Here is a 15450-nt window from a genome sequence, read left to right as displayed (position 1 = left end):
GGAGTGGGAAATTCCGTTGACTTGTCGACGATGTCAGCAACGAGCCACTTTGCACCAGAACTCTCAGGTCTATCTACTCACAATATCTGAAAAGCTAGTTCCTTCAGAACTAAGTTATTTTCCCTGGTGAATAATCCCTCCCACAAAAGTAACACTTACACACACACTCACAAATATAGCTTTTATAGTTGTTTTCCGTCGTAGAGGATGCTGCTGCAGTGGGTCTCAAAATGTTGTCATTCCAGGAGCAGCTGGTACAACAGATAATTTTATGGATTTCAAATCCTCATTAATGCGCTTCAGATGTACCGCGTGCTTTGTTCAGTGGATGTATTCCAGTGTGTGCACGCGACGTACAGTGAGAAACTGTAATTTTGTCAATGTAGTAGGGATACCTTCTGGATTCTGGACAGGCACATTCGAACACTAGGCCAGAGTCTCTATTCTGACTCAAAGTAACAGCTGCACTTAACCGACCAACCTCTCCGTCAATGGCACTGGCGGCAGCCACGTTGGTCACGCTTGTGGATGTTGCGCACCAGGCTGCGCAAGCCATTGCCCACCATTTGTCTTAAAACAAAATGGTTCAAATGGCTCTGAGCACTATAGGACTTAACATCTGTGGTCATCAGTCCCCTAGATCTTAGAACTACTTAAACCTAACTAACCTAAGGACATCACACACATCCATGCCCGAGGCAGGATTCGAACCTGCGACCGTAGCAGTCGCGCTGTTCCGGACTGAGCGCCTAGAACCGCTAGACCACCGCGGCCGGCTGTCTTAAAACACCTTTATGTAATCCACACATGAGTGTGGCCATGTGAGTATTAAATTATTTAAATGAAGTGGTGCAGCAGCAATGGCCTGTAAATTGCTTAAAGTGAGAACCTTGCTCTCATAATATTAAACTGTTGAAATAAAGTGGTGTGTACTCATGTGAGTGCTCATAGCAGCGCTAGAATATTTAAATAAAGTGATAAGGCCCAAACTTTCATTAACCTTTCTGACGTTTCATGAACCGTTGAGAATTGCCTAAATTGTAAAGAAGTATGCTGCCAAAACCACAAAAGGGGAATAAGGCGGGATAATGAGGGACGGGCAAATGGGACGGTGTAAATTATCACGACACACGTAAATAGACCCCAAATTAGACTAGAAACTGGTGACTTCCGCTGCTTAAATACTTGTGTCTACTCCAGTAATAACTATCGTTACGCTGCGTCATGCACCAACATGAAATTTCTTGTGTACTATATACTCGTACTTTCCCCTATACTTTTTATTTTTGCTTCAAGTAAAGAAATGCAAGGATTTTAAGCTTAACGATGTAATTTAAAATACTTTGGAAAATTAAATTCGTGCTTCTACCTTTTCATTTTTAATAGAGAAAGGACTGGTTTGATATATGTTTCTGAAATAAGATGTAATAACTAACTTTCAACATGGCTCTTTAGCGTAACTGACTGTAAAAGCAAGATACATACTCTATAAGCAATATGTCCAATGATACTTAAACTCCTAAAGACGAGATGCAACGAAATATGTTGCACCTAAACGCTGAAACAATTTTCACCACTGGAAATCCAGTGTGAATGTCAATTTTTATTTTAAATTGTGTTGTCTTCAAGTAGGAGAACGTTTATTGTTCACTTGTTCCAGGTGTCACCCACTCGGGTGAACTACCATTCCTATTCCTGAGAAAAGATACCGAGTACAATTTGGATCCGAACTCGGAAGAGGATAAAGTACGCAGGAATATACTCCGATACTGGACCAATTTTGCTAAATATGGGTAAGTGTAGAATCAGATATACACCATAAATAACGTTTAAACTATTTAATCTGTCATTAGGATACATGTTTTGTGAACCTTTTACTATGTAACTAAGGGAAGATGATATCACACAAAACGTTAAACTCTGTTCCTGCATTTTTAGAATGAGCTATGCAGAATGAGCTCATTAGCTTTAATTTAATTTCATCTTTGTTTGCGGGTAAAGGTGGTTTTGTTCATCAGATCCTATATTACAATACGACTGAGGGTCTTTATATCCCAGGAGTCTCTAACATCTCGACTACCAAATAAGTTCCATCTTATTTCCGTTGCCAGTTTTCGATTGACTGAATGTTACAACCATTACATATTTAGGGACGTCCTGCTTTGCATGCGTTTTATTAAAAGGAAGCATTCATGTGCGTGGTTTTTATGTTTTTGCTGTGAATTTGGCCTCTGTGGTGTTAATAAGATGAAACAGAGAAATAATCTTGTGATTTTAGTGCATAGATCCTGATTTAAGGGGCTGAGTATGACAATATTTTCCTCATCAGTTAGGAAAGTTCGACAATTACACATTATCAGTCATAATTTAAGGAAATCCTCATAAAAGAGGGGCAGCATAATTTTCCTATAAAGTTATGCAAATGCATTCGTATAATTCACAAACAATACTAGAACACGTGTACATGACCAATTTTGAACGAGAATGCTAGTGATATGAAGGTTATTTCAGTTGACTGAAGCCTGAAACAGAATTTTAATTCTGTCGTCAGAGAGGCTGTATGCAATAGGTGGGACAATACTATACTTCAATTAAAAATGCATCCAAGCATTATAATTAAATTTAAAGTTTTGTTTCAAAATCAGTCATCTTTACCATCTCTTTAATTTCCTGTTTTAATTACATTCACATTTAAGAGTTAATGCTAATTAGTTTCAAACCTATTACTTCATTACCAAACCATTACTTATGTTAAAATTATACATTTGGTCGAAATGTAAAATACAAAGTATATAAACAACTTTCTAGCCATCTGTAATAAACTCTTGTCTTTTGCACAGACAGAAGGCTACAATATTTTATTTTACAGTTTTACTGATGATGAAACTTTACTGTAGACAACGATTTGAAAATGAACATTTTCGAAACTAGTCCTCATTAAATCAAAATTAATGTGAACACAACTACGAAATAAAATTCAAGGAACAGTGAGATTAAATAAACTTTCTGGTCCTTCTGACAATGCAGTGTTTTAATTCCTCAAATGAATTATCGTTGAGGTAAATAATGTCATATTTTTGTATACACAGTCAAGTAATAAACTTTAAGTAATCATTTACTTACGATTTACATTATATATACGAAATGGCTCTGAGAACTATGCGACTTAACATCTGAGGTCATCAGTCCCCTACACTTAGAACTACTTAAACCTAAGGACATCACACACATCCATGCCCGAGGCAGGATTCGAACCTGCGACCGTAGCAGCAGCGCGGTTCCGGACTGGAGCGCCTAGAACCGCTCGGCCACCGCGGCCGGCTCATTATATATACGACCTCGTGGTATGGCGATAGAGATGTTTGTCTTACTCGAGATTTCACAGACGTTTGCTTTCTTAAACTAAACTTGTAAGGTTTTCACGCAATGCATTTCCAAATGAATAGGGACTTCAAGAATAGAAATAACGCTGCCGACGTTGGATACGTAATGTGAAGAAGTATTGTGGATTTAAAGTATCTTCGGTATGAGATAATTAGACATGAATCACAAACTGTGAAGGATAGTGACGGGACAGGAATAGGGCACATCCGGTTCAAAGAAACCATCATGGTAATCACCTCAACTGGGTTACAGAAATTCCGGATAGGAATGTGAATACTCGCCTCTCCAGAATGCAAATATAGTACAGTATTAGTTGTTGCCGTGGAGTAGGCTGCACTCAGATCAACGTTGGTTGTCTTTGGTCGATGTCGGTCGCCAACCGATTTGTTTAATGGCGCTGCTGCTGTGTTCACAGCTTTCGTCGTTTTCGATTTATTCTTGCCGGTGAGCATGACAAATATTTATTTCCGACCGTTCCAAAACGTCGTCACATTTTCAGAATGAATCTTTCACTCTGCAATGGAATTATGTTTTGAAACACCCTGTTGGGTTAAAACTGTGTGCTGTTTCGCGATTCGAACTCTGTGCTTTGCCTTTAAGAAGCAACGTTCTTACTGACTGATCTAACGACAATGTACAACAAGTCCTTAGCTTCAACTCTAGCAAAAAATTTTCAAATGTGTGTGAAATCTTATGGGACTTAACTGCTAAGGTCATCAGTCCCTAAGCTTACACACTACTTAACCTAAATTATCCTAAGAACAAACACACTAAGGGTGCTGGTGCGCAAGTAATGCAGGAGAGCCTGAAAGAGTTCTATTTAATCTCTGTCATAAGTCAAATGAAACTAAATGTTCAAGAGACCTTTTCGGGTTTCAAACATCTATAGCGTAAGTACACACATCAAAAAAAGTTTTGCATCACCCCGGTTCCCAGAACTCCTGAAGAAAGACGTTGACTGTGGATATTGTATCACAGACACAGTCCCTTTGACTGTTCAGAGATGTCACTAAACCCGCCCAAAAATGTAAACAACCAGGCATGAGCAGCGCCTGTTAAACGGAGGAGGTCCGACAGCCCATCAGTTCCAGTCATTCCACCAGGAAGGAAGTACACGGCTCGTGTTGTCTGTAGTTCAACCATGCCTAGACGGTCAATACCGTATTTCGATCGCGTCCGCATTTTACTTTGTGCCAAGAAGGTTTCTCAACAAAGGAAGTGTCCAGGCGTCTCTAAGTGAACCAAAGCGATGTTTCTCGGACATGGAGGAGATACTGAAGGAACTGTCGATGACATGCTCGCTCAGGCCGCCCAAGGACTACTACTGCAGTGGATTATCGCTACTTACGGATTGTGGCTCGGAGGAACCCTGGCAGCAACGCCACCATGTTGAATAATGCTTTTCGTGCAGCCACAGGACGTCGTGTTACGACGAAAACTGTGCACAATAGGGTGCATGATGCACAACTTCACTGCCGACGTCCGTCGCGAGGTCCATCTCTGCAACCACGACACCATGCAGCGAGGCACAGATGGACCCAACAACATGCCGAATGGACCGCTCAGGATTGGCTTCACGTTCTCTCCACTGATGAGTGTCGCATATGCCTTCAACCAGATAATCATCGGAGACGTGTTTGGAGGCATCCCGGTCAGGCTGAACGCCTCAGACACACTGTCCAGCGAGAGCCGCAAGGTGGAGGTTCCCCGCTGTTTTGGGGTGGCATTATGTTGGACCGACTTACGCCGCTATTGGTCATGGCAGGCGCCGTAACGACTGTACGATACGTGAATACCATCCTCCGACCGATAGCGCAGCCATATCGGCAGCATATTGGCAAGATATTTGTCTTCATTGACAACAATTTGCGACCCATCGTGCGCATCTTGTGAATGACTTTCTTCAGGATAACGACATCACTCGACTAGAGTGGCCAGCATGTTCTCCAAACATGAACCCTATCGAACATATCTGGGATGGATTGAGAAGGGCTGTTTATGAACGACGTGATCCACCAACCACTCTGAGGAATCTATGCCGAATCGACGTTGAGGAGTGGGACAATGTGGACCAACAGTGCCTTGATGAACTTATGGATAGTATACAGGCATGCATTAGTGCAAGAGGACGTGCTACTGGGTATTAGAAGTACCGGTGTTTACAGCAATCTGGACCACCACCTCTGAAGGTATCGTTGTATGGTGGTACAATATGCAGTGTGTGGTTTTCATGAGCAATAAAGAGGGCGGAAATGATGTTTATGTTGACCTCTATTCCAATTTTCTGTACAGGTTCCGGAACTCTCAGAACCAAGGTCATGCAAAACTTTTTTCGATATGTGTGTATATATGCAGACTGATGTGACGAACGAAAACTTGTACCAATGTCGGGATTCGCACCCGGGCCTCCTGCTCACAAGGCTGACGCACTAACCACTACGTCACCCTGGCTCAGTGGCTTTGCACAATTTCAAGGAATATCCTAGCACGCCTTCCTCCTCAGTGCTGGTTCCCATTCACACCTCAGCCCACTCTGTATTCTCCTTAAACCACATAGTTGAGCAGACAGGCATGCTGTGAGGTTGTGCAAAGCCACTGTGGCAGGGTGGCATAGTGGTTAGCGCATCTGCCTAGTGTGCACGAGACCTGGGCTCGTATCCCGTCCTTGGCACAAATTCTCATTCGTCGCTTCAGTCTGCACATATACATTAACTTTCACATGTTAAGGGGGACTGGTGCCTTAGCAGGATGGTCGTGTGTAGTCTTTTGTTACTTCACTCTGCCCGGCCAACCTCCAGAGAAGGAATGAGTACTTATGTTTATTTTTCCTTACACATTCAAATTCTTTCATCTTCACTGAGTATGAGAGAAGAAACAAGAGAACAAGGGCATTTTAAAATTCACTCCACTCTCTTCAGACTATTTCAGAGAGCTGGTGTAGTATTGGTAACTCATCTTATAGGCAAGTAGCGCTGGAGCCAGAGAGAACAGTCCGTGACAGGGGCGGAAGACGGTTCTCGCACGCAGTGCAGTGAAGTTGGTGACGGTACCTTGCCCTACCCCCGGGCACGCAGTGGAACAAGGGAATTTCAAACCCCTCTTTCAGAGCTGCTGGTTAGTGAAGGACGCGTTCTATAAACACTTCTCTGGTATCATGGGCTAAGGTCCACAGTAAAATGTAATTTATTCTGATATTAAAGCTCATTCTTTCAAAATCTTGCAGCGTTAGATGGCGACCGAGTACGACTTCTAATTTTTCTTACAAGAAATCGTACGAAAAGTGCAACTTTTAAGTGAGGCAGTTTCCCTGACACAGGGAAACTGTTAGTCCTGTGCCGGTGGGGCTGTAATATATCTTAGAATATTGTGATCGCATCTAGTTGCAATGTGTTCCCAATGTGTTCCGCTTACCGAGTAGTTAGCGCAGCATTTTTCGCAGTTCGACAAGTTCCCTTTGTAAACGGTAGTGAAGATACAGGCCATCAGCCACCCACATGCTAGTTATTTGAGTCCCACTGCTACATGACCTTGTTTAAACGGTATTATTCCTTAGCTGAGTGGTCGGCGCGTCTGACTGCCGTGCAACGGTTCCAGGTCGGAGATTTTCTCCGCTCAGGGACAATGTGCTGTTTTGTCCTCATTTCATCATCATCATCATCATCAACACACAAATCGCCCACTGTGGCGTCAACTGAAAAAACTTGCAACTCGGCAGGTGAATTATCCCAGATAGTGTCTCCCAGTCATGAACACCATACTATCACTTCATTTCTTATAAACTGTACCGAGTGTGAAATTACTATTTATCTCTTAGTTTTCATTGTGACTGGTAATCAAAGTTCAGGCCATCAGCCACCAACGTGCTACTTTTTTGAGTCCCACTCCTTCATGAGATCACATAAACGATAAATCTTACTGTACTGAGTATAATGCTTGTGGAACTACTACCTATCCCGTAATATTCTTTGTAACTGGTAGCCTAAGATTCAGGCCCTGGCCCACCACATCTGCACTGAACTTCGTTCCACCGGTCGTCAGTTATTCAGCAAATGATATTGATTAATCGTTGTTATGATGGCTACACATAGAGAGTGGCCAGAAACAGTCTGAAAAGCCAGTCAGGTTGCGCGGAACGAGTGGCCAGAAACAGTCGGAAAAGCCAGTCAGGTTGCGCGGAAATTTAAGTGACCTGCCGGAGACAGCGTCACCAAATTTCATTTGTTTTTCTCAGGCCGTACAAACGTAGCTTTCGCTCAGCTAGCTGAAATTTATCACTTCCGAAAAATGCATATTTTAATTGGCAATGAGCGTCTGAACAAGTGGAAACTAATGGACCCACAGAAGTGTTTCAATTACCGCGTTTTAGTGCGTGAAAGTAGCTGAATTTGCGCGCTCAGCGACCCGATAGACTAACTACTTCAGTTCTAAGTTACTCGGAAACGGCGTAACGTATCAAACTATTTCCTGAACAATTATTTCTCAGCACCCCCCCCCCCCCCCCGCCTCTCCTGCCCCTGCCATATCCTTATAATCTTTCCCGACTCTTTCTGACCCCCCCCCCCCATTATATGTGATATGTGGAGAGTTCTTACTAGTAAATGAGTTTTATACATTCATCCCAGCTTATGAAAGCTGGTGTAGGTTTAAAAGTAGTTGCCATGCGTTAGTGTTTCCAGTCAGATTACTGTCCCATCCCGAACTAGGGCTGCGGTTGATCACATTAACTGTCGTATTTTAAATGAAGAACACTCCTTAAGTATCATTCTCTACTAATTTTCGTTACATTGCGTATATGTTGAGGGATTGTGCCCCATGATAATATTCCATGTTCATGAGCTTGTTCTCCATGAACAAGTAAATCCAATTCATGCTGAATAAACTTCATGCTAATTTACTGTGCCCCACCAATCATGATCTCTCCATTTTCGAGTCCTTGTTGTAAGAGATCTCCAGAGTAAAAGTGGATATCTTTAAATGTTTTGTGAATTAGATAAAGCGCGGTCCACCTGAATTAACTGAGAAAGGATCAGAATACGATTGCACAACTCATGACTCGTAAACTTCTGGCCCCCCTCTACCCCCAAACATAAGTGGATATCTTTAAATGTTTTGTGAATTAGATAAAGCGCGGTCCACCAGAATTAACTGAGAAAGGATCAGAATACGATTGCACAACTCATGACTCGTAAACTTCTGGCCCCCCTCTCCCACCAAACATGCCTACTGAGCGCCCAGAGTATATTCGTCTGCGTTATTTGTTCTGTACATATAATACACAGTAATAATCATTTTTGGATACGAATATGACATGCATCAACGTTGTGTGAATGGCCTTAGATGGTCATGAACTCATACTACAAAGTCAATAAAGAAAAGAAATGAGCAAACGTTCAGTAGCCATCTATGAAGATTGCATGATAGGTGGAAGGTACTGTCAGAAATGGAGGGTAGGTCGTTGTCGCTAGAATTATACGGTCATGCCTGTTAGCAAACGACAACAGTACTTTTTCTTGAACACGGTACTAGTAATTTCTGCCATTTTCATGCAGTCAGTTTTAGCACCTAAACACAGATCGATATTCAAGGCATAATTGAAACAATTATGCATCCATTAAGTATGTGAGTATGAAAATATGTGCATTGCATTCAGTTGGCATGTCAAAAAGCTAGTAGAGGATGATTTGTTTTCACAAAGTTACAAATGCGAAGTTTAAACAGCGTTAGAGGCGTGATAATGCGATAATACTCCTGTCAGTATTCTGACAATGATTCCGTTTCTCCGCAGGACACCTACTCCAGAAGCAGACCCAATTGTGTGGGAACCATACAACAACTCTAACCGCAGCTACATGCTGATGCAGGCCAACTTTTCGCTGGCCCACGACAAGAACGCAGAACGAATGGACTTCTGGAACACCAACGTGCCGCTGCAGCCTTACGCCGATGAACTCTGACCGCCCAGTAGGAGATTCATAAGCAAGCCAGAGGACTGATGTAATTACTGGATACATTAAAAAATCAAAATTACAACAAATAGTATTACTTGACTAGAATTTTTTTCACTGTGTTTGCAGTAATAAATGTTGTAACCATTTAATCACTATGATAATACAAGGAATCTGTAATTCCATACTCGTGTTTTTCTCTGTATGGAAGTCTGAAAATTTCATAAGCAAATTAACACCTGAAAACATTGTATAGTGTGAGAATGGATGACAAGCAAATAGGGGCAATATTAATGAAATTAAATTTTTAAATGGTTTTTTATATGAAGACAGGTGTATTTTCGAACTTGAGAGATATGTGGTGGATGCTCATGTTTTTTTACCGAACTTGTCGTTATAGATTTTACAATTAAAGTTTTTCCCTGAGATATTTAAGTCCCATCTTTACCTGCGTTTATAAGATCTATATTACTAATGGTACAGGACTGTCCCATTACATCCAACGCTGGGGTGCTATTCCAGTGCTGGAGAGCCCTGGCAATAGTGACAATGTAGGGCGAAAATAAGCTAAGATAGGAATTGAAGTTTGTCTTGGGGAGGGCACTCCACTTGGGTAGTTTTTGCAGCATTGCTGACCACAGTGCTGCGGTGGTGTAATTGTTAGCATTTCTGCCTCGTAAGCAAGATACCTGGGGCACTCTCCCGGCCGTGCTACAACTTTCAGTTCCTTTCTTCTGGTTCCATCACTATCGAATTTGTCTCATTTGACTGCATCAGGATGTTGCTGCAATGCAATAATTAAAATGATTAATTATTGTTTTGATCAATTACCTAGCTATGACATCGTTATTGTTACAGAAAAAGCTATCTCTCATGGAAGTCATTCGTTACCCATAAAGATCGTTTTACTATCGAAGTCTCCTACAGATATGTATCTAGAACAATCTTCATATTAGTTGTTGTATAACAAAACGCTACATTAGCAGCCAAAACCGAGAACAGTCTCACAGGTAAATCGAAATCAGTCTTCACAAATGCAAAGTCTTGGAATATCTTTCAGTACCAATGGTCAAATGTTTCAATTACTGAAACGTAGTCGTTCATGCCACAATATGTGCGCCTTGAGTTCTCGGACACGTTGCTAGTAATGAATTTGAAGCTGATTTTTCCACAGATTTAATTTCTATTTGTTAGCTTCAATACTGTTCGCCATATCTGTTACCCATTGATTCTCCCCTTACATTAAGATGACTGGTGTGGCTTCTCCATGTTTCTTTTTTTAGACAAATGTGTGCTCCTAAAGCAGGGCGTAAATCTGGCTTAATAGAACTGGTATTGCTACCAAATTGCAGGGCGTGTGAAATTTGCTGCGGCCATAAAGAGCCATTTCAAAATCCGTTTTTGAGTAAATGACACTTCCAGACTTTTTCCTGTCTTACGGACTTTAACTACAAACATCTATGTTACTGTTGTATGTTATCTGATGTCACATTTCCGCATGCCTTTAGGTGTTTCATAGCTCTTGCGATCCCAAAAACAACTTTCTTGGTCCTCTATTCACCTTAATTTTATTTTCAACTGTGCCACAGCTATATCTTGCACTCTTCTGGGAAATGAATGCTACAGAAACATCTCACAAATTACAGAATAAAATAATATCAAACAGTGCAAGGATCTTTTCCTGAGAAATAATGAACGCCACTACATATTTATCGTACTTATACTTTGTTTTTCAGTAAGTGCTTCTGATAAACGCAGTTATCTGTGTATCACCGAATTGTTGTAAATTGAGATAACAAATAGGCTTTTCACTGTACAGCGTGCTTAATGAGACTTAACATACTCCAAAATTTCAACTCTGCTCTAGCAGTGTCATATTTTTGAAACGACTATTTTAAGCACATTTATGACTCAACCTCGAACGCGACATTACAAAACATCCGAGACATCTTCAGATAGTAAAACCATAAAAAAAATTCTTAATTATTTAATTAACTTCTATATGTAAAGCTATAATTGTCCATTTTTGTGTTGTACCTGCAATCTTAAAAGGAGCGGAGATATGTTTATTTTTTAAAAAATATTGATGATATAATTAAGATTTTTAAATTCAATCACAATATTTAAATTTATTCCAAACCGTCTTGGCACTGGGTGAAAAATAACTGATTTATTTTTTAAGTACATGACGTCATTTTAAAATAATAATAGTGATCAAAAGAGCCCTATTTATTTGTGTACCACAATAATATTAGAATTTTTAGAGCTGCACATTATAATACGGATAAAAATCCTTATTCTGAAGCGCCAAGGGAACTGGTTTAGGCAGGCGTATTCAAATATAGAGATATGTACACAGGCAGAAAACGGCGCTGCGATCGGCAGCGCCTGTATAAGACAAGTGTCTGGCGCGGTTGTTAGATCGGTTACCGGTGCCACAATGTCAGGTTATCAAGATTTAAGTGAGTTTGAACGTGGTGCTGTAGTCGGCGCACGAGCGATGGAACACAGCATTTCCGAGGTAGCGATGAAATTGGGATTTTCCCGTACGATCATTTCACGAATGTACCGTGAATATCAGGAATCCGGTAAAACATCAAATATCAGACAACACTGCGGCCGGAAAAAAATGCTACAAGAACGGGACCAACGAAGACTGAAGAGAATCGTTCAATGTGACGTAAGCGCAACCCTGTCGCAAATTGCTGCAGATTTCAATGCTGGGCCGTCAACAAATGTCACTTTGATGACTGAACGACACAATGCTGTACGCCTCGCCTGGGCCCGTCAGCACCGACGTTGGACTGTTGATGTCTGGAAACACGTTGCCTTGTCGGACGAGTCTCTTTCAAATTGTATTGAGCGGATGGACATGTACGGCTGTAGAGACAACCTCATGAATCCATGGACTCTGCGTGTCAGCAGGAGACTGTTCAAACTGATGTAGGCTTCGCAGTGGTGTGCAGCTGAATGATATAGAACCCCTGATACGTCTAGATACGACTCTTGCAGGTGACTCGAACTAAGCGCCCTGTCTGATCACGTGCATCCATTCATGTCCATTGTGCATCCCGACGGACTTGGGCAATTCCATCAGGACAATGCGACTCGCACACGTCCAGAATTGCTACAGAGTGGCTCTAGGAACACGCTTGTGAGTTTGAACACTTCCGCAGGCTACCAGACTCCACAGACATGAGCATTATTGAGTGTACCTGGATGCCTTGCAACGTGCTGTTCAGAAGAGATCTCCACTCCTCCGTACTCTTAAGAATTTACGGACTGCCCTGCAGAATTCGCTCCAGCACTACTTCAGACATTAGTCGAGTCCATTCCATGTCATGTTGCGGCACTTCTGCATGCTCGCGGGGGTCCTACGTGATATTAGGCAGGTGTACCAGTTGCTTTGGCTCTTCAGTGTAATATTAGGTTGTTAAGTGTAAGAGAAGGGCGTTAACTGGTTTAGCTCAGTTTGCCCAGACTTGTTCTTTAAGGCAGTAGGGGATGCGGAAAGCATGTGTGTCTGCGGCTCCATAGTGCGCACGATTTTTTTTTAAATGTTGGTAGCGCTGAGACAGGGATGATATCAGGGAGATTCCATCACACGTTAGACTGCAAGGCAGTCAAGTGTCAGTAGAGGTATTATGGAACGACTGCTAATGTAACTCATTACTTCAATCAGCTCAACGGCCTATTTTTCCTATCCAAGCATTTACAAGGCTCTTATAAAATCTTACACCAAGCCCAATAGCTACGACTGCACAGACAAGCTGCTAAACTTATTTCAATGTTTGATTCAACATTGTGTACAAACGTGTTTTTCTGTTATGAAATTGACAAAGTTGCGCCAAATTTCGGATTTAACAATTTCAGATTGTGAAACTTTATGTGTTTCACTGCATCAATTTCAGATACATCACATATCCCAAAATCGAAATGTGTGTGAATTTATAAACGCTGCAATTTAATGTTAAATGCCTGTATGTAAAGTGTTTTGCTTAATGATCAGTTCAAAATAAGCACTGACGATAAAATCCTACTTATAAAGGTATGCTGCAGTATTTGCTTCTTGCGCTAGGTCCTAATTTAAGGCGAGAATCGATAATTTGCAAAGTACTGAATCTTCGTGAACACTTTCATAATTTACATCATCAACTACGAAGATCACCAGAGAAATTGTTCGAATACACTCAAATGATCAGAATGTGGCTGACTGGCGTAAGTATGGACAAATGATTGACATTTTCCTGGGAGGTGTCAGTCTGCCTTTGGCAGTGGAGCAGCGAGGATGACTTGTTTGCGTCCTGTCCGCAGAGTCTTCAGTGTACATAGTTTGTTTACTTTTGAAGCGCAGTTAGTATTCGAGTCAGTTGACATTGAGTCGCTGTGGCTCACTCTCACAGATTTTGCTTCCGGACCTCATTTTTAAATATTGTGCATGTCATACAGACTGACTCTTTCCTCCCCATTTCGACAAAAAAAATCGTTCAAATAATATATGGAACAAACATCTAACTAAAGATCTGTGACACGGTTAAAATGCAGTGATGGATGTTTTAGATGGGCTTTACATTGAAGTGTGAGTGTCGGCCAGCCATACTAGTGCTGCTGGCCACAGGAAGACATTAACCACATTGTGATGCTCAGCCAACAATTGAAACATGCAGCGGACATCCTACTTCACCAGTACTTGGGTTGAAGGGGTCCTGACACTACAACAACGCTTTTGTCTACTATCAACAAGAGCGTATTCAAGCAACTATCCAACTTCTTTAGTGCAGAGTGAGTGGAGATACCTCAGACAGTTCTCATGAAAGAAATTAAAAAAAAAAATTGTGACATATAAGTAGTGCTAAACTAAAATGTTTGTTGTCATAGTGTGTATGGGAGGACGCATGTGGGAAAGAGTGATGGGATGATAATTTGTGAATATATAATCCATAGATTTTGCCGTTTGTGTGGAGGCTTGCTTGCCTCCACGATATGGATAGCCATAACATATGTGCAACCACAACAGAGGGGTATCTGTTGCGGGGCCAGACAAATGCGTGGTTCCTGAAGAGGGACAGCAGCTTTTTCAGTAGTTGCAGGGACAACAGTCTGATGACTGACTAACCTGGCCTTGTAACATCAACCAAAACGGCCTTGCTGCGCTGGTACTGCAAACAGCTGAAAGCAAGGGGAAACTACAGCTGTAATTTTTCCCAAGAGCATGCAGCTCTAGTGTGTGGTTAAAAGATGATGGCAGACTCTTGGGTGAAATATTCTGTAAGTAAAAGTAGTCCCCCATTCGGATCTCTGGGTAGGGATTACTCAGGAGGACATCGCTATCAGGAGAAACAAAACTGGCGTTCTACAGATCAGAGTGTGGAATGTCAGACCCCTTAATCAGGAAGGTACGTTACAAAATTTAAACAGAGAAATGTACACGTTAAAGTTAGATAAAATGGCAATTAATGAAGTTCGGTGGCAGGAGGAATGGAATTTCTGGTCAGGTGAATACAGGGTTATAAATACAAAATCAAATAGGGGTAATGCAGAAGTAGGTTTAATAATGAGTAAAATAATAGGAATGCGGATAAGCTACTATTAACAGCTTAGTGACTGCATTACTGTAGCCAAGATGGACACGAAGCCCACACTCAGCACTGTAGTACAATTTTATATGCCAACTAGCTCAGCAGATGAGGAGGAAATTGAGGAAATGTACGATGAGATGAGAAAAAATTCGGATACTTAAGGGATCCGAAAATTTAATAGTCATGGAGGACTGGAATTCAATAGTGGGAAAAGGAAGAGAAGGAAATGTAGTAAGTGAATATGGACTGTGGGAAAGGAATGAAAGAGGAAGCCATCTGGTAGAATTTTACACAGAGCATGATTTAATCATACCCAACACTTGGTTTCAGAATCATGAGAGAAGGTTACGTATGTGGAAAAGGCCTGGAGACGCCGAAAGGATTCATATTGATCACATAATGGCTTGACAGAGATTTAGGAACCAGATTTTAAATTGTAAGACATTTCCAGGGGGAGATGTGGACTCTGACCGCAATTTATTGGTTATGAACTGCAGATTCAAACTGAAGAAACTGCAAAAAGACAGGAATTTAACGAGGTG

General features: G+C 41.4%; 1 protein-coding gene across 7 annotated transcripts in view; it reads left to right on the top strand.

Annotated features, from left to right (window-relative positions):
• LOC126475236 (pyrethroid hydrolase Ces2e-like) overlaps positions 1 to 9516 on the top strand; it is a 212224-nt gene extending 202708 nt beyond the window's left edge. For 6 of the 7 annotated variants that reach the window (XM_050102923.1, XM_050102921.1, XM_050102922.1 and 3 more), the window contains 2 exons: positions 1661 to 1793; positions 9170 to 9516. In XM_050102923.1, coding sequence (XP_049958880.1) covers positions 1661 to 1793; positions 9170 to 9338 — 302 coding nt within the window. In that variant the 3' untranslated portion in view covers positions 9339 to 9516. The remainder of the gene's footprint in view (positions 1 to 1660; positions 1794 to 9169) is intronic. The other variant, XM_050102916.1, reaches the window with a different exon arrangement.
• The last annotated feature ends 5934 nt before the right edge of the window (positions 9517 to 15450 follow it).

This window comes from Schistocerca serialis, chromosome 4 (assembly GCF_023864345.2).
Source record: "Schistocerca serialis cubense isolate TAMUIC-IGC-003099 chromosome 4, iqSchSeri2.2, whole genome shotgun sequence".
NCBI lineage: Eukaryota > Metazoa > Arthropoda > Insecta > Orthoptera > Acrididae > Schistocerca > Schistocerca serialis.
This window is presented reverse-complemented; position numbering and strand designations above follow the sequence as displayed.